General features: G+C 48.5%; 6 protein-coding genes across 6 annotated transcripts; 3 read left to right on the forward strand and 3 right to left on the reverse strand.

Moving 5' to 3' along the window:
* Positions 1 to 67: 67 nt before the first annotated feature.
* Positions 68 to 6,151, reverse strand: CNBH3510 (hypothetical protein; the record flags this gene model as incomplete). Its single annotated transcript, XM_768806.1, has 12 exons — positions 68 to 789; positions 842 to 1,053; positions 1,105 to 2,443; positions 2,503 to 3,611; positions 3,676 to 4,220; positions 4,277 to 5,275; positions 5,324 to 5,386; positions 5,436 to 5,599; positions 5,651 to 5,756; positions 5,807 to 5,866; positions 5,922 to 6,013; positions 6,082 to 6,151. 12 exons carry the CDS (start codon positions 6,149 to 6,151, stop codon positions 68 to 70), a joined length of 5,481 nt encoding a protein of 1,826 aa, XP_773899.1.
* Positions 6,152 to 6,895: 744 nt separating this feature from the next.
* On the forward strand, positions 6,896 to 8,504 carry CNBH3520 (hypothetical protein; the record flags this gene model as incomplete). The annotated part of the gene is made up of 10 exons (XM_768807.1): positions 6,896 to 6,916; positions 7,087 to 7,254; positions 7,302 to 7,332; positions 7,390 to 7,478; positions 7,534 to 7,760; positions 7,819 to 7,919; positions 7,972 to 8,111; positions 8,178 to 8,277; positions 8,331 to 8,363; positions 8,419 to 8,504. 10 exons carry the CDS (start codon positions 6,896 to 6,898, stop codon positions 8,502 to 8,504), a joined length of 996 nt encoding a protein of 331 aa, XP_773900.1.
* A 283-nt stretch (positions 8,505 to 8,787) lies between these two features.
* CNBH3530 (hypothetical protein) lies at positions 8,788 to 9,958 on the forward strand (the record flags this gene model as incomplete). Its single annotated transcript, XM_768808.1, has 6 exons — positions 8,788 to 8,937; positions 8,993 to 9,061; positions 9,112 to 9,357; positions 9,411 to 9,515; positions 9,571 to 9,748; positions 9,807 to 9,958. The coding sequence occupies 6 exons, from the start codon at positions 8,788 to 8,790 to the stop codon at positions 9,956 to 9,958; spliced, it is 900 nt and encodes a 299-aa protein (XP_773901.1).
* A 124-nt stretch (positions 9,959 to 10,082) lies between these two features.
* On the reverse strand, positions 10,083 to 12,391 carry CNBH3540 (hypothetical protein; the record flags this gene model as incomplete). The annotated part of the gene is made up of 11 exons (XM_768809.1): positions 10,083 to 10,230; positions 10,319 to 10,553; positions 10,632 to 10,790; positions 10,854 to 11,163; positions 11,217 to 11,518; positions 11,581 to 11,847; positions 11,904 to 11,955; positions 12,011 to 12,052; positions 12,109 to 12,168; positions 12,234 to 12,257; positions 12,323 to 12,391. The coding sequence occupies 11 exons, from the start codon at positions 12,389 to 12,391 to the stop codon at positions 10,083 to 10,085; spliced, it is 1,668 nt and encodes a 555-aa protein (XP_773902.1).
* Positions 12,392 to 12,721: 330 nt separating this feature from the next.
* Positions 12,722 to 15,787, forward strand: CNBH3550 (hypothetical protein; the record flags this gene model as incomplete). Its single annotated transcript, XM_768810.1, has 10 exons — positions 12,722 to 13,028; positions 13,080 to 13,258; positions 13,314 to 13,384; positions 13,434 to 13,783; positions 13,900 to 13,943; positions 13,993 to 14,123; positions 14,198 to 14,355; positions 14,461 to 15,126; positions 15,214 to 15,479; positions 15,539 to 15,787. The coding sequence occupies 10 exons, from the start codon at positions 12,722 to 12,724 to the stop codon at positions 15,785 to 15,787; spliced, it is 2,421 nt and encodes an 806-aa protein (XP_773903.1).
* A 75-nt stretch (positions 15,788 to 15,862) lies between these two features.
* CNBH3560 (hypothetical protein) lies at positions 15,863 to 16,630 on the reverse strand (the record flags this gene model as incomplete). Its single annotated transcript, XM_768811.1, has 3 exons — positions 15,863 to 16,271; positions 16,322 to 16,401; positions 16,577 to 16,630. The coding sequence occupies 3 exons, from the start codon at positions 16,628 to 16,630 to the stop codon at positions 15,863 to 15,865; spliced, it is 543 nt and encodes a 180-aa protein (XP_773904.1).
* Between the last annotated feature and the right edge of the window lie 554 nt (positions 16,631 to 17,184).

A 17,184-nucleotide genomic window follows, 5' to 3' on the forward strand; every position in this document is an offset into this window, starting at 1 on the left:
TATCTGTAGCCCTTATCTGGGTATAAGCTCTATCAATACAACCAAGCTAATGATCAGACCAAAACGTCTATGACGCGTTTCTGGGCATAGTAGCGAAAGGTGTACGAGTTGGAGGTTCAGGGAATCCTGTTCGCTTGATTGGGTCGCTTGACACTGATGGCGATCTCGCGAAGATGTTCCTTCCAGCATCTATCGGTTTCTTTAATCCCTCTTCTGCCTTCTCACTAGTCATATTGGCGTTTACGCCTATTGGCTTGGAGGCATAGGTTTTGTCAGAGATACCTCTTTGAGGAGTGAAACTGGGTCGCGTTCCGAATGGCTTGCGAGGAGAGATGACTGATGCAGGCGGAAGCATGATAGCTTCAGCAGGTTTGTGGGCGAACTCAGCATCATCAGCCTCTCGTAGACGCTTTTGCCCTGAGCTCGGAACGGTTGGAGGGGAGAAGATGTTAGGGGGAATTGTATGGGGCGTTCGTGTAGCAGCAGTTGATAGCGCTAGCGCTGGGGATTGAGTCGGGGCCGAGGTAGACATTGGCGGAGGAGGCATCGCCGTCCGCTGGGCTGCTACTGAAGACGCAGGTTGCGAGCGAGCGACAGGGGCTAGAGCGATTGGTTGACTGCTCATGAGCTTGTTGAGAGCGGTGTTTAGCTCCAGCTGAGCCTGATCAAGCTGTCTCTGAAGTTTGCCAATCTTCCGCTCAAGCTTAACATTGGCCTTGAATGCTTCTCGAGTCTGATCGTCTGCTTCATCGACCTCTTGATTTTTCTGAGTAAGTGAGGCCTCAAGATCTGCACATATGGTCAGCTGTATCAAGGCGTTTCTATCTATCCAGTTGCTTACCTTCGATTCGCTCCTTCAAATCCGCAACAAGCTGCTCATCAGCTGAGGAGACAGAGGAGATCGTCGCCTTAGCAAGTTTCTGCTTGACTTCCACATTCTCAGCCCTGAGATTGTCAATGTCAGCCTGCTTGAAGGCAGACTCCTTGACAGCTTGCTCAAGCTTGCTTGTAGCGGCCGTGAGCTCTTCTTGGATTATGCCTAAGTCTCTAGTACTATGATAATATCAGCTATCTAGGCTAATCCCCATCAAGGTGCTCGCTTACAGTTTGCTGATCTCTTGTTCCCTCTCAGACAGACTCTTTTCCATGCCCATCCGAGCCTCTGTGGCCTGCTCCATCTCTGCCGTTCTTCTGGCGTTAAGGTCTTCCTTTTCAACCATCGTCTTTTCCAACTGACTAGACGCATCAACCAACTCCTTCTTTACCCGCTCAGTCTCTCCCATGCAATGGCCAACCTCGGCCTGAAGCTGCCGAATCCTTTCCTCAGCGGCTGTTGCTTTTTCTTCGAAGACAGAAATTTGAGCGCGAAGAGTCTGCCGTTCACTGTCGACATCCTGAGAAGCTTTCTGGAGAGCAGAGATATCATTCTGAAGTTGCGAGATCGTGACTTGATGTTCTTCCAGTGCAATTCCAGCTTGATCTGATTTAGATCGTTCCGCAGCAAGTTCAGCGGCTAGAGCATTTGATTTATTGATCATCTCTTCGAGTTCAGAAGATTTTTCCTTCATATCATGGCCCATTAGGGCAAGGCGCTCTTCCAGTTCACGCCTTGTAGTGTCCAATGCTTCCCTCTGAGCCTCCACATCCGCAAAGCCATCTGCTAACGTCTTCTCCGCTGCGGTCAATTCCTCAAGTAATTGCTCTTTCTCTTGTGTCATTCGTTCCAACTCGGCGCCTCTGTCCACCATTTTTTGCTCCAGTTCGACAACCTTGGTGGTCAAAGCTTCGGTTTTGATTTCCTTTTCGAGCTTGTTAGCTGTCAGCTCCTCCTCCAACTTCTCAAGCTTAGAGACGAGCTCTGTGTTATGTGCCTCGATCTCACGGATACGTTCCTCTTTCTCGGCGATCTGAGCTTCAACAGTAGCCAAGCTCAAAATAGACTCAGCTGCTAAGACACTGGCGCTTTCTGCCTTAGTAAGTTGGGATTGAAGATTGTTAACAGAGGCAAGAGCATCATCAAGCTCCTTGCGGACAAGCTGCTCATTGGCCTTGGCTGAATTAAGCTGGCTTTCAACTTCAGTCTTCTCATATTCAAGCTCGGCGATGCGCTTATCATCCGCAACTTTCTTCTTCTTTGCCTCTATTTCTGAAACGAATAATTGACGCTCAGTTTCTCGAGATTTGTGGAGGATTTCTCGAGCGAGACGCAACTGCGATTCCAGGTTCCTGACATGTCGGTGATGCAAAATCAAAGCCAAGATGCAGCCTTGCAAGGCCTCTGGGTCTGCTCCTTGAGCCTTGATCTCGTGGAGTTCGGAGAGTAGTTTTTCGCGTTCTTCTTCGAGCTCCGCATTCTCCGCCATGGTCTCTTCCTGGGCGGATTGCAAGAGAGTAAGATTGGCCTGGACCTTGCTGAGGTCATTGGTGAGAAGCGTGATGCGAGCTACATGAGACGAGAGGAGAGGATTAGCGTGCACCGTGGAACGAGAATAAGAAACGTACCATCCCGCCTATCGATCTTGGCCTGCAGGTTTCTCTCTGTTTGCAGGTTCTGCAACATGGTAATGGACATACCAGAAGTAGAACGCCTGTGAGAATGCCTTCGGTTCTGGGAAGAAACAGCTCCCGCCAAGTCTTTTGGCAAATCACTATCCTCCTCTTCCGGTACGGAAGCCCTAGATTCTGGCCTATCGCTGAGCTTCTTACTCTGTGCCATATGATGAAGCACGTTGGTGAGCTCCGTTTGAAGTAATCCAGCTCGAGCTTCAACCTGTTTGAGATTAGCTTCTTGGGCTTGTAGCTGAGATTCAAGCTCAAAGACTCGAGTTTGCTGAGTTGATACAGCTTCATGAGATGAAGATAGCTCATGCTCAATATCAGCAAGCTGCTTGGCAAGCTTCTCTTTCTCATTTGCTACCTCTCGAGTTGTCGCGATTGCGTCACCGAACTCGACGTCCTTTTCAGCTAACGCTGCCCGGAATTCCTCCATCTCCTGTTGCAATCGCTCACATATTGCAGATGTCCTCTTTAGCTCCTCACGAGCTTTTCCAACTTCTTCAATGGCCGTCTCCTTTTCAGCGTTCGCCGCTCGCACCGCAAAGTGCCTTTCGTTCTGTACGAAAGAGATGTTATGTCGAAGCTCATCTCTCTCAATTCGAAGACGTCCGATTTTCTCTTCAAACTTGTGGATCACATCGACATCTTTGGTATTGGGTTGTGGGGCATCCTGAATCAAGTTTTGGAGAGTATCAATGTGGATCTGGGCATTTGACAATGCTTTCTGAGAATCAGCTTCGATAGCAGCAAGCTCCGACTCGTGCTCCTTCTTGGCCAACTGCAGGGCTTCCTCCAAGGCCTCTTTTTCCTTGCGGAGCTGGATCCGTTCGTCGTCATTTTCGCTGACATTCTCTGCCGCAGACTCGTCTAGCTTACACTCCAACTCTGCTACCTGATTTCGAAGAGTAATGACAGTAGTCTCGGACTCTGCAAGGCGGCAACTTGTCTGTTCTGACAACCTGTTAACTTCTGCAAGTTCTGTGGTTTTGTCCCGCACGAGTTGTTCCAGCGACGTGAGTTCGGTGTTGAGAGTCTCCAGCTGTGTATTTAAAGATCTGGAGCAACAGTTTATAAGCATCATATTAATCAATCTTCATAGAGTGACAGTAAGAAACTCACTCAATCGCCTCCTTAGACTGAGCTCGGTGAACTTCCAGTTCCTCCATTGAGATTTCAACTTTCCGCTGGGAGTCTGAAACCTTGTGCTCCAGCTCCTGCACCATCCTTTCTGAAGCTTCTCGGGTTTCTTCAGCCACGGCAAGTCGGTTAATGAGCTGCGCATTCGCCGTCGTGCGGTCCGAAAGTTCTTGTGACACTCTGCTGATTTCATCCTGCAACTTCTTGATGGACAACACATGTTCATCAAACTCGGCATCGTCATGGGACCTGCTAGCAAGGCTGACTTCAAGGGCCCGGCGCTGTTGAAGAACCTCCTCGAGCTCTCGATTTTTGTTCTCAAGTGAAACTCCAAGTTCAGTAAGTTGCTTGGCAGTGGAAGCGGCTTCTTCTCTAGCAGAAATGGCGGCAGCCTGGTGCTCGTTCAAACTCGCTTGAACTTGAGCAAGTTGTTCGATGATTTGTTGAGCATTGGCTTCTTTGATGGAAAGATCGTCACGAGCCTTTTGAAGATCAACTATTACAAACTGGTGTTGGGCTTTGATACTCTGTCAAATCAAAGTCAACTTTCACTGATAGTCCTCCGGACACTTTCCATACTCACCTCAATTTCGGTCTGCCCTCGCAAGTGTTGCTCTCGAAGAAGTTGCTCAGATTCTCTCAAAACTTCCAACTCCTTGGTTTTCTCGGCAAGCTGGGCCTCAATCCTCAAGGTCCCCTCCTCATGCGCCCGGACCTGCTTTTCGAGGTCATCAATTAATGCTGCCTTCTCCTCTTCAAGCGCCGCCACAAGGCCAGGATCAGCAGCCTGTGAGTCAAGGGAAGGGCTACCAGGCAAAGGAACGGCCGCTCTCATCCTAGCAAGCTCCTCATCCTTTTCAGCCAAAAGTTCATCATTCTCCTTGACCAGGCTCTCAAGGTACTCCTTGTCCCGCAACGCTTTTTGCAAGTCCCGCCGTACCTGACGAAGTTCAGAGTCTCCTGACCTAGAACCAGCGGTGGTAGAAGAAGCGGCCTTGGACCTTGCAAGTTCGACCTCGAGGGCATTGATCTTAGCGAGAGAAGCCTCGTCAACAAAGGACGCGCTGTTTGAGGCAGCTTCAAGCTGTTGCCGAGTTTGTCTTTCTTCTTCAAGTTCTTCCTTCAGCTTTTGTACCAGTTGGGCTTTTTCTTCCAGCCTAGCCATCTCTGAAACATGATGCTCGACTTCTCGCTCCTTCTGGGCTAGCTTCTTGCTCAGTTCCTCCTTCTCTGCTCTGGCATCCTGAGCCGTTTTCTTGAGTTCATTCAATTGCTTCATGTCTACCCCTCCATCAGAACGGCGGTAATATTCAAGCTCCCCGTTGAGCTCGTACATCTCATTCTCAAACCTCTCGGCGGTCTTCCTGGCAGAGATCTCGGCGGCAAGCTTTTCGTTGACCGCCTTGTCATATTCTCGCTTAGTATTTGCCAATTGCGTTTTGAGTTTATCCACTTGAGTTTCGAGATCGCGAAGGTCTGCGGCAGTGACCGATGCCCTTGGTTTTGAACTTTTCTGAGGAGATTCAGGGTTGAATGAGTCGGAAGTTGTAACATTTTGCGGCGAGAGGCTCTCAAGTTTTGTCTGCAGCGATTATCAGAATAACTAGCAGACGTGCTGAATACAACTTACTTTGAGCTCAGCATTTTCGTTTTGCAAGGCCATCAGTCGGTTCCGCTCTCGATGACTTAGAGGCTAAAGGCATTGTTAGTGTAGCTCTGTCTATAGCACTGGAGCCACGGACCTCATCTGACCCCCACGAGTCCCCCGAAGATGCTTGGTGCCTCAATCTGTCCTTCTCATCTTCTGTTTTCCTCAAGTTGTCTTCCAACTGTTTGATTCTTGCTTGTTGACTCTTAATCTGCGTAGCCGCCCCGTCGGACCCTCTTGACAAAGCTTCATCCAGTGCTTATAGATAATTTAGCACGACAGAGCATTTAATATAGTAGTAGCACCTACCATCCTGAATGTTTGCCTTCTCTTTCTCTTCTTTCTTCAACTTCTCTGATGTCTGCATTAAGCTGGCCTCAAGATTGGATAATTTGAGTTTAAGCTGGGCCAGTTCCTATGTTTTCTTGGTCAAAACGACAAAAAGAATTCTATAGAATAGCATACATTTGTTTTAGCCAGTGAATCGTTCTCTGCTTTCAATGCTCGATCTGCTTCATCGCGCAGCTGGTTTTCAAGGTCAGTGTGCATCTTCAACAATCATCCAGGAAGACATGCGAACTTTGTATTCTGCGGTTTGCTTCGCCCTCTTAGCCTCTTCCAGATTCTCCTGCTTCTTCATCTGCTCATTCTTGATGGAATTTAATTCATGATCTGCCAGCAAGGCACGTCAGCATTCCAGTTTATCAAGTTTCGTTATGAGGCGAAGGTCAACCACTCACCTTTATGGCTTAATTGCCTCTGAAGCTGGGTGATCTTGTGTTCGAGCTCACCAGCTCCTATGAAGGACATTTTTCCCAGGGTATTTGGGTCTTACCTAAACCTGGGAATGGGAGAGTATACTTGTTGCAGTAGGAAGAGAAAGAGGAATTAAAGTGGCAGTCTGACGGAGCAAAAGCAATCGCGTTTGTTTGTTTGTCTTTTTGTGTATTACGTAACCGTATTTCATGAAGATTGTGGTTGTAGTTATAATCAGCGTAGGTCATGCCTGGACGGAGAATAGTCAGTTGCAGTTCATTATTCAGGCTTCGTTTTCTACTATTAACCTATGGGGAATCCCATTGCACGTACTAATTCCCTGGGAATGTCTATCTTGGTTGCCTCTTACTTGCATTCATATCCATATAGCCTTGAAAGCTACTTAATATTGGTATTATTTTATACAACAGCGCGCAACGATCCTCAGATCATCGGTCCTGGCCGACGGGTTGCGGGATCAAAAAAAAAAAGGTGTGACCGTGGGAGCGGGAAGTCCGGATAAGGAGTGTGTGTGTGGCCGAAGGTGTTTGATTTCAGGAAAATGCTCGGTTGGCATGTGTATGTACCATCATGTGCTTTGTCTCTCAAACGACGTACCTAGCTCCGGCCTTTCCATATTTTCCATATCAGTGACGGTTATTTGTAGCCAGTGCCTATCTGTCTATAGCCTCTTCCTCTTTTCATTGCGAAATAGAAGACCAGATAATTCCCCGAGTACATCACCTTTTTTCATCAACACATTATTAAATCCATTGACAACCACAGTACATAATAACTATGACAGAGACCGCATCATCTGTAAGCTTTCTTCCCATAAATCTCTCCCCTAGACGACATACCGTTACTTCTCTTATGGCACGAGTAGAATATCGCCTATGCTAAAGTACTGACCAATGTGCCTTCACCTTCACACTCTTATCTCCATCTCCGCAAACCACTTTTGTGGCATTTGCTACACAATATCTCAGAAACGCCGAGTTGTTTTGATGGAGGAGCGTACAACTGAGTTGTATAAGTTGAGAGGACAAGTTCTTGAAGGTGTTCGAGCTCGTGCTCAAGAACCCCAAAAGAAATCGGACAGGTTAAGGGGGAAAGTGGGTATTATTACTGGGGTTGGGCCTGAGACCGGAATCGGGGTAAGCTTTTTGACAGAAAGGAAGAAATACGTTGATGTCATGTGTAGACAGCTGCTTCTAAACTCTTTGCAAAAGAAGGCATGTCGTCATCCTTTGTGCAGATCTTGAGAGTATGCTGAACGACACATTATACAGGTATTGAACATCTTTATCTGCTTGATTATAACGACAAAGGTCTTCCGGAGTTGGTTTCGTATCTGAAGGAGCACTATCCAAGGACCAAAGTAAGCCAACTAGCATCTCCCTAATGATAGACGACGAACCTGACAACGGAGATAGGTCACCTTTGTAAAAGGGGATGCCGCAGACCACAAAGCAGTATCATTTCTCGTCGATAGAACCCTGGAGGAAGAGGGTCATCTTGATTTATTCTTTGCCAATGCTGGTATCTCTCAGATCACGAAGCCGGTCAAGGGGAAGAGTGGGAATATCATGAGTTTTAGTCAACCTTTTAAAGATGTAGAAGAGGCAGAGTTCAACGAGATTATGAGGATCAACGCTTTAGGGTAAGCGTTGCTAAGTTTGAGGCAAAAACACTGGACCCATTACTAATTGATTCGTCAGAGTCTTCGTTGCTATCAAGTATGCCTCAATCGCAATGGCTAAATTGTGCCCTGAGAAGGGAAAGTCCATTCCTGGAGGCTCTATCGTGCTCACCGCGTCGAGTGTGTCTACTTTTCAACTCATGACAGATTCAGCACTCACAAGTGCCTGCAGTTGCCGGCCTCAAAGCCAACGCTGGTCCTATTCCCTACTCCGCCTCTAAAGCCGCTGTGATTTCTATGGCCCAAACTGCAGCTTATGCTCTTACTGGATTGAACATCAGGGTCAACGCTGTTTGCCCCGGTCTGATTGAAGTCAGTCCCTTAAACAGCCAGCAAGTTTTGCCCCATGAAAGAATGAACGCTAATTAAAGTGGATAGACTGACATGACCAAACCGATGTTTGATTTTGCCAGAGCAAGCGGTAATGACTCGAAGATCGGCCAGCTTAATCCCACTCTTCGTCAAGGTATTGGACACGGTGAGTTAACCGAATTGCGTCTTCGAGCATAGAATCGTTGACCAAGGGAGTAGAGGTGGCCCAGGCGGCGCTGTTCCTGGTATCAGGTGATTCCATTCAGTGACATTTTTGATTGAAAATGTGTTAACAATTCATACACAGATGAGTCCTCGTACGTCAATGGCCAGGCTCTGCCTGTTGACGGCGGCTTGAGTGCCAGTGTGCCGTACGTTCGCAGCAAGATTTAAAAATATCTTGTATGCTGGGTACAGTATTTATTGTAGCTGCCTTCTTTTAGAGACTTGCATGCATTGGGAACGTCGAGGTCATTTATCACCAATTCGTGTTAGTGCCTGGGGGGGCGGTCAACCTCCACCGAGCATGCTTTCGCATTTCGCCGGTCGCAATCGAAACCTGAGGCTCTTCTTCTTATCATCTCCTCTATCCTCCAATCTTCCAAATTTGACATCACCAACTAGTCCCGCATCTCCCTCACTCGAGCAATCGTTCAGGAAGACAGCTTTACATATAATGCCCTATTTAACAGAAGAGCAAAAGCAGCGATGGAAAGAGGACGGTTACCTCGTTTTGCCCTCGTTCTTCACTGACGAGGAAACCAAGGATATGCTCAATGAGGCCAAGAGGCTTTGTGGCGAGTTTGATATTGAGGGGCACCCTATGGTATGTGCTGTTGATTCGTACTTATTGAGCTTCAGACAGATTGATTCTACTATAGACGACATTTAAGACAGCGGCGGATGATGCACATATCGGAGATGAGTACTTTTTAAACTCTGGGGACAAGGTGAGCGAGCCTTTTGATACCGTTCTATTACTCACCATAACATGAGGTAGATCCGTTACTTTCTTGAACCAAGTTCCGTTACCCCAGCTACTGCCACTACACCTGCCAAACTCCTCGTGCCCCCAGCTCAATCAATCAACAAGATCGGCCATGCACTCGCCGTCCTCAACCCAGTTTTCCGCAAATACACACTAGAAACACCAAAGATGTCGAACCTAGCAAAAGAATTGGGAGAACAAGAGAGTCCGAGGGTGTTGCAGAGTATGGTTATTTGCAAGCAGCCGAGAATAGGCGGTGTTGGTGAGTTTTTGCGGAACGGTTTGGTGAGATATCGTTGCTGACTAGGCAGGCAGTTCCTTGTCATAATGACTCTACTTTTTTGTACACTGATCCTCCTAGCGCTATAGGTGCATGGATAGCTCTGGAAGAATGTACACCTCAAAACGGCTGTCTTGTACGTCCGATTCATAACGCTACCTGATGTCTATAGCTAATGTAGGGTTGGTCAGTCCTTTTTACCAGGCTCTCACCGATTATCACGAACTTCAACTCGATTTGTCCGTGCGCCCAATGGCGGTACGACTTTTGTCGATGTCCCTGGGGTGGAACCAAATACGGAGAATTGGGATGAGATGGAAGGCTGGAAAGAAGCGGCTTGTCCTCCTGGGACTTTGGTTTTGATCCATGGTGCGTCGTTGAGTCTAGACATATATCCTGACGCTTCGAGCTAATGTGATGCGTGCAGGAAGTGTGATGCACAAGTCTCCTCCTAATCCTTCGGATAAATCGAGGCTGATTTATACATTCCATATGATTGAGGGAGGGAAGGGTGTCAAATATGATGAGCGAAATTGGTTGCAGCCGACTAAGGAAATGCCATTCCCTGCTTTGTTTTAGACTGACAAATGGAGAGCAACACGTTATAGCCAAGATATAAATAAAGTGTAAAAGTATAGCATGTACACAACACGGTTAATGAGAACGATCCATTCATCAATCTTGTTGGGGGTTGTAACACAATCTACAAGATCTCAACCTTGGCTCGTTGCTGCAAAACCTCGGGGGTGAGGTTGTACAATTCATCAATTAAGGCGGCTCTGAACGTTCCAGGCCCTTTTACATCCTCACGAGCGGCCGCTACTTCAGCCGCAATGGTATACACCAACACACTGATTCCCGCGAAATCAGCTTTCAATCTTTATCGTCCCAACCACAATGGATGCGGGGCTTGGACTTGTTTGAAAAAAGACGACTTACCCGGTGACAGCCGCAGCCAACATATCACCTTGAACGAGCTGCGACGCATTCTCCCATTCACCGTGCTTCGCCAGATGCTCCAGTCTTGCGGTAGCTGCAAATGATGCAATAACCGACCCAAGCTGACATCCAGAACCAGTGATACGTTCTAGGTAGTGGTGGCCGTTGGAGATTTTGAGAGTGGTTGAACCATCTGAGATATAGTCATGTTCGCCAGTGAGCACGATAATTGCGGCTGAAAATTGGCAATAAGAGATTGAAGGAAGGAAAGAATCAGCGATAAATGCTTTATACGGGACTATGATTAACGTACCCTGCTTTCGCGCAAGTGCTTTGACGACAGCACCTGGGCGAGAGAAACCAGAACCGACGGAATCAACACCTCGACTGGCAACTTCTGTCGATCTCGCCATGAACCCGATTTCACCAGCGTTACCCTTGATAATTGTCGGCTGCCAGTGAGAAAGGAGCTCTTGTGAGAGCGTCAGGATTGCCTTTCTTCATAGAGTATGGCAATCGCCAGAGGGCAACTTACCGACAGACGTTTCTTGCCTGTATGGAGTTGCGCCGATGGCTACAGGGTCAAAAATGATGGGTTTCCTGTTGATGTTGGCCTGTCGGCCGGCCACAAGCATGCCTGCTTTGTCCGTAATAGTGCTAGATTCAAGCATTAACATCAAGCTCTTAAATGAACACTGATACGAATCATACCCAAAGTTGATCAAGAGAGCTCCGATGGCGGGACTGAGATCATGGACGTCACGAGGATGGGTCGCCATGATAGGAGAGGCGCCAATGGCCAAGGTGACATTGGCAGAATCGTTGATGACGACGTTGTTAGTCATCTTTCATGTGCGTCAGTTGGAGTAATGCATACGATCGTACGGCATGGACTTACCTGATTGATCAATGGAGTCTCCCTCTTAATCACGTCCATCAAATGGACGGCCTCCTTAATAAAACCATCTACACCCCTTGGACCGCTGAACAAGTTGGTGCCGTATACAGCTTCAAGGTTGGAAAGTTGACTCCTCGCGCGCTTGAAAGACTGAACAACTTCTCGTAGATTCGTGGCAGCCTCGCGAGGAGTGAGGGAGGCGACAATGTCCGAGATGATGGCAATGCCATCAAGAGCATTGCGTGATTGCGGTGCAATGGAAGCATGAAGGAGCTGAGCGACGTTGGGAAGATGGATGCCGCCTCGCGTATGACGCATTAGTCCATGATCGTCCGTACTCTGCTATATGTAAAAGTTGGCTTACCGATAGCAACGCTCTGTACGCCAGTTCCATGGAGCAAATCAAGAATTTCGCCCACTCCATCGGGGCCCAACATCTTCTTATTGGCCACGTCCTTGCTGTTGGTAGGCCACACAGCACCGATCCCGACATAATCTGCACCTTGCTGGATGGCACGTTTGGCTTCGTTGACGTTGCTGACAGACAGACCAATAATGGCATCCGGTCCGACAAGGCTACGAGCTAAACCGATAGGGCAGTCCGTTTGACCGACGTGAATGCCTGCAGTGCCTGTATGGGACAGTGATGAGCAGCTATACCACGCTTCACATTTTTTAAGGACGTACCGACAGCGAGGTGGACGTCGATACGGTCATTGATAAGGACTGGGACATTGTACTGAAAGCACTTTGTTAAATGATATATATACAGAGGGCATGAGGTTTTAGCTTGCCTTGTCACAGATGGCTTTCGTGCGGCGAGCTACTTCAATAAACTTTTCAAAGCGTATGAGCTTCCACGCAGCATCCAAATACCGATAATCTGACTTACTTCTCCAGTGTCGGCGTATTTCTCACGGACTTGCACAAGAGTAACGCCGCCTTGAAGGGACTGATCAATAGTTAGGTAATGTAATCGATAGCTAAAGGCTCAAGAGAACCGAGTTGGTCACCTACTTCTTCAAGACTTTCGTAGTAGTCCTATGGATCGAGTAACACGTCAATAATTTTGCAAATATTGCGAGGATCTGCGGTCGTAGGCTTACCTTTCCAGGAGGCAAAAGCTCCCTTCCGGTAACAAGGTAAAGAGAGTAGTCGAGAGTGGGCTTGGGCATGCTGTCGGGTGTGAATCTAGGAGATGGATGAGAGACAGTGTATAGAAAATGGATCGGATGTCCGTCTCCCAAAAGTCTCCCCATCTCATCTCATCTCCGTCCGATCAAACCTCCACCAGTGCCTGCCGGGGCGCCGAATTCGAAATCCCGGAAGTCATCAAATCACAATGTTTTGGCTTAAAAATGGGGGGCGGAAGCAGCCTTTAAACCCAAAGCTGAACATCACGTGACCTACCCGTCCGTGTCTGTGTTTACAACTGAGTACAACAGTGCCATTTCTCGATATTACACAGCTCAAAAATATATTTGTCCAAACACCTTATAATAATCATGATTTTCCCACAATCACAGTCATTCACCCACCTATCCACCTTCCCGCTTCCCTCGAAGCACTATCTTCACCCAAAAGCATGTAACCCAGCAATGGACCTCATCGTCCTCCTCTCCTCTTATCCCGCCCCGACTACGGCGCCTGCCCCGACGCCCATGCAGCTGCACATGATGCGCATGAGGGGACTTGGCGGTAATCTAAAAGATGAAGGAAAGACAAAGGTTTCGCTTTGGCGAACAGGGGGTGATAAGGTGTGGGAGATTGACGTTGGTGGAAGAGTCACAGGAATGGCCTGGATGGAGGATGGTGGGTTCACCGGTCCAAATTCCGATTGTATGGGGGCTGAGCGATTCGCAGGATTACATCTTTCGTTACTGGTGATTAACTCTAGCAAAAAGACAACTGAGACGCTATCAGTACACAGTGGAGAAGTAGCACGGTCTGTGCCCTTGGAACTGGATGTGCCAGATCTGCAAGATGGACAGTGGTTGGATATGGAATATCGAGATAGCGGCTTACGATGGGAAAAGCCTCTGGTGAGTGTTTCTTTATTTATTTTGCAGTTTCATAAAAGACTAAACGTGCTGGTAGAATGGATCCGCCCCAATGATTATCGACTCTTTACCTCGGGTCACCCCGGTCGAACCTCCAAAGCCCGTCAAGTAAGTTTGTCTTTTATCACCTATGTGTAAGAGCTCACCTCGTTCTCAGCGTTTTACCGTTCATGCGACCAAAAGAACAAGTAGCCCCCAAACCCACCCTTCATCCCAGACTCATCTCTTTCCCGGCCCTCTTACCTGCAAACCCTCCCACACCTCCCACCGTCCTGCACATCCAGCCAGGACATGCATCATCGATCTCGCTCCTAACGGGTACATTTCAACTCCCTTCCATACCTTCTGCAGAGCTTCTTTCGCTTGCGCAAGTTTCGGATAGGATAACGGGCCTACTCGATATCGTTCTTCGAGGGTTGGAAAGTGCAGAAGCGGCATTTCGAGATGGGGAGAAGCAGACAATGATACATCGGGAAGATCTGGAAACATGCGCCAAGCAACAAGGAAGTGAGTAATAAATATGGAAAGTGATATGAAAAGGCATCCATGGCTGATACAAGACCCAGCATCGATTCCCGATGTGTATGCGGATCTTTTTCGATTTCTCATGACAGGACGAACAGGGGTTGCGGTGAGCGAATGGTTGGGCAGCCGTATGACTCCTAGGGTGCGTATTTGTCACCAGCTTCCTTGAATAATTCTGATTCATCATATAGACAATCGCCAAATGGGAGTCTACCATGGATAGTTCATACCGCACGATCCAGAAGTTAATATCGGAGAGTATAACGCCGGCTCTCGAGAGGATACTGTTACTACTGGAGGAGATTAAAGGATGGTCTTTAACGTAAGCTGATAGGTCCTCTGAAATTTGAAAAATAAAGAAATAATCAGCTAACTGACATGAATCCCAATGAACAGACGCAGATATATCGAAAACTTAAACCTGGGAAGCTCGTCCGCCATCCAAAGGTGTATGGATCTTGTGTCAGGTCTGGGGAAGCTCGTAGAAGGAATGCGAGTTCGTGCGAAACATGAATGGATGGCTGCTTCAGAATTCATGAAGTGGCTGAAATACGGTCAGTCCATTATCCTCCGTTGAACCTCTTTGTCATATCACTGACTAGGAGAAAAAATAAATCAATTAGAGGCGTCGCGTACTACCATCCAAGATCGCTCGACAGACGATTATCCCTATGCAGTGCACGATCTCAAATACGTTTGGGCATTTATGGAGAATGGATTCATCAGACCTCCCTTCCGCCGCCATTTCCCCGAGTTGATAGAAAGGGAAAGACCACCTCAAGATCTCTTACCGGAAGAGTTTATATCGAGACTAGGTGTAAAGCCGGAGAAAAGGCTGTTATCAGAGGTCTTGCAAGAGACGTTGACATGCTTAAAGAAACCACCAGGATCGGGATCTGGATGTGAATCTCAAGTCATGACATCCCAAAGTGATCGGCAGTCTGCAAGTCAGTCCATATCAATGTCCTTGACAGCCGCTGAGGACGACTCTTTGTTCCATGATGAGTCTGGTGTTGCCAACTTGTCGTTATCTTCGTCCGTCGATACCGTCGCGGCGCCCAAAGACGATCTTGCACACCGAGAAGGGGAAGAAGGAGAGAAAACAGTTGCGAGGACACTAGAGGAAGAGCCATGGGTATGGGCGAATACGGTAGTGGAGAAATGCGAAGAGTTGGTAAAGAATGCAGCGGGCAAAGAGAGTCGAGATGTGGAACGTCCAGATCGGGGTGTGAAAGAGTGGGCAGGGATGAAGGATGTAAGAGTTGTAGGGGGCGGTGGGACGTGGATGGCGTTATTATCGGCAAACTCAAATGATAATGAGCAAAGTAGGTCTGGCGACATATTTGTTGTTGCCTTTGAAAAAAGGGAAAAAAAAAGAGAAGAAAAAATGTGATGCTGACAGATAAATATAGTGTGGATCATTTACGATCACCCGGAAGAACCTGCACGTATTACCGCTTGTCAACTCCACTCTGAGGAAGAATCTGCGACATGCCTCGCAATACAGTTCTTTGACGACGAAGAATTGGTGCTGTTACTGGAAGAAACCGAATCTGGGCAAAGGTACCTGGTGACAGTGAGGTATGCAGATCTCCTAGAGGATATGAGCATCGTGCCCGAGGATATGGGTATGTGGGACGTTTCTATGTTGGTGGAAATGGGTAAGAGGGAAGTAACAGTAAGTACCGAACTTGCCCGTACACCATATCCTCAGATGATTGTTGACAAGTATGGTAGGAACTTCCCGCTATTCCTATCGCTCGATGCAGACCACTGGCCACTCGGCATCCTCAGACTGTCTCCGTTGCTCTAAATGGACGTAAAGGGCGACGATTAGGCTGTATATTAGTAGAGACTGAGGACGACAGACAAATCGAGGTGTTGGATCTTGATGCGGATGAGGATGAAGAGGAGGAGGGTGAGGAACCGGAGGAGGAAGATGGTATAGAGTATGGGGGACAGCACTGGGACGGGGATGTGGTGTGATTTGTAGTTTACATGAGCATGGTCGTTTAGTCCGCATTCAAATATTATAGCATTAGGCATAGGACTTTTCTATACTCAAGCTTCGGCTTCTGACCCTCCGTAATCATCGTCCGGATCAGGAATGGTATATATTGGCTCCTTGAACGAGCCATCTTCCCCTTTGAAGCTATACATTGCGTGGTTAGCACCGACGGCAATGAGAAATGGCAGCTCCACCCACCTAACCAAGATCGCCTTCCACCTCGGCCACCCAAGCTGCTTGATATCCCTCCCCGCTATTCCAGGATCATTCTCCAGACATCTCAATGTCTTTTGTTCCCCAGCAGCACCGGCAGCGGCCGCATCGCCTTCTTCGCCGGCAGAGCTGGAGTTGGTAAATTCCCAGAACTGGATATCGTTCGGCGATGCTGGCAGGGATATGGGGAGCGTTTGGGCGAGGGGCTGGAGGGCGGGGAGAAGGGAGGATTTGAGAGATGTGAATGTTCTATGTGCAGCGATGGTTAGCTGCAAGATCCCAACAGAAGAAGTACGGACGTGGTGTTCGGGAGAGAGAGGAGGACGGCTGAGCGGTAGAAGTGGAATGTGACGTGGTGGATGCTGGCTTCCTTGGGCGGCTGTAGGGGTGTCAGCGTGGGCTATGCTTTCCGTGGAGGATACTCGCCATGGTCTATAGAGTATAGCGAGAAATTGTGGATTGACGACGGAGATGTGGATGGCGGCAGAGATGCAACTTGACTTTTGACTTTTGTGCCATCTCTTTCCACGAACACATCAACTCGCAGCACATACCGAAGACAGCCCCGATGGCACACAAGTAGCCCCAACAGCCACAGCCAGAGCCATGCAGCCCCCCGCCAGCCCAGCGCGATCCCCCTTCCCGACACACCTTTCCGACGTGGCCATCTGGGGTTCCTCCAACGACCGTGGCCCGTCCACAGACTCGTCAGAACTCGCTCGCACCGACTCTTTCGTCAGACGGCGCCATACACCTCTCGGATCAGGGACCAGCTTGGGAGAAGCTGCAGGCAGATCAACTCCATCGTTGCTCAGCGACAGCGCCACCGTCCCGGGGCCGAGCCGTCGTCGTCCTTCACGAACTCTGTCCTCCACACCGTCTAACGAGCACCCGTTGTCCTATGCATCTTCACCACCACATCACCCACAGACACTAGCCGATACTCGCCCAGCGTTGCAGCGAGCAACATCTGCGACAGAGCGGCAGGTTGCGGAGAGCAGCAGAAGCGGGAGCGAGTGGGGGAGTACCAGGGGCAGCTTGGATGTGTTGAGGATGAGCAGTATGGATGAGAGTAGCGGTGAAGTCGAGGTATTGATACATACTGCAAGTCGCCTTGTCCTCTTCCTCTGGTATTGCATCTAATATATCACAGGTCAAGCCA

This window comes from Cryptococcus neoformans, chromosome 8 (genome assembly GCF_000149385.1).
Source record: "Cryptococcus neoformans var. neoformans B-3501A chromosome 8, whole genome shotgun sequence".
Classification (NCBI taxonomy): domain Eukaryota; kingdom Fungi; phylum Basidiomycota; class Tremellomycetes; order Tremellales; family Cryptococcaceae; genus Cryptococcus; species Cryptococcus deneoformans.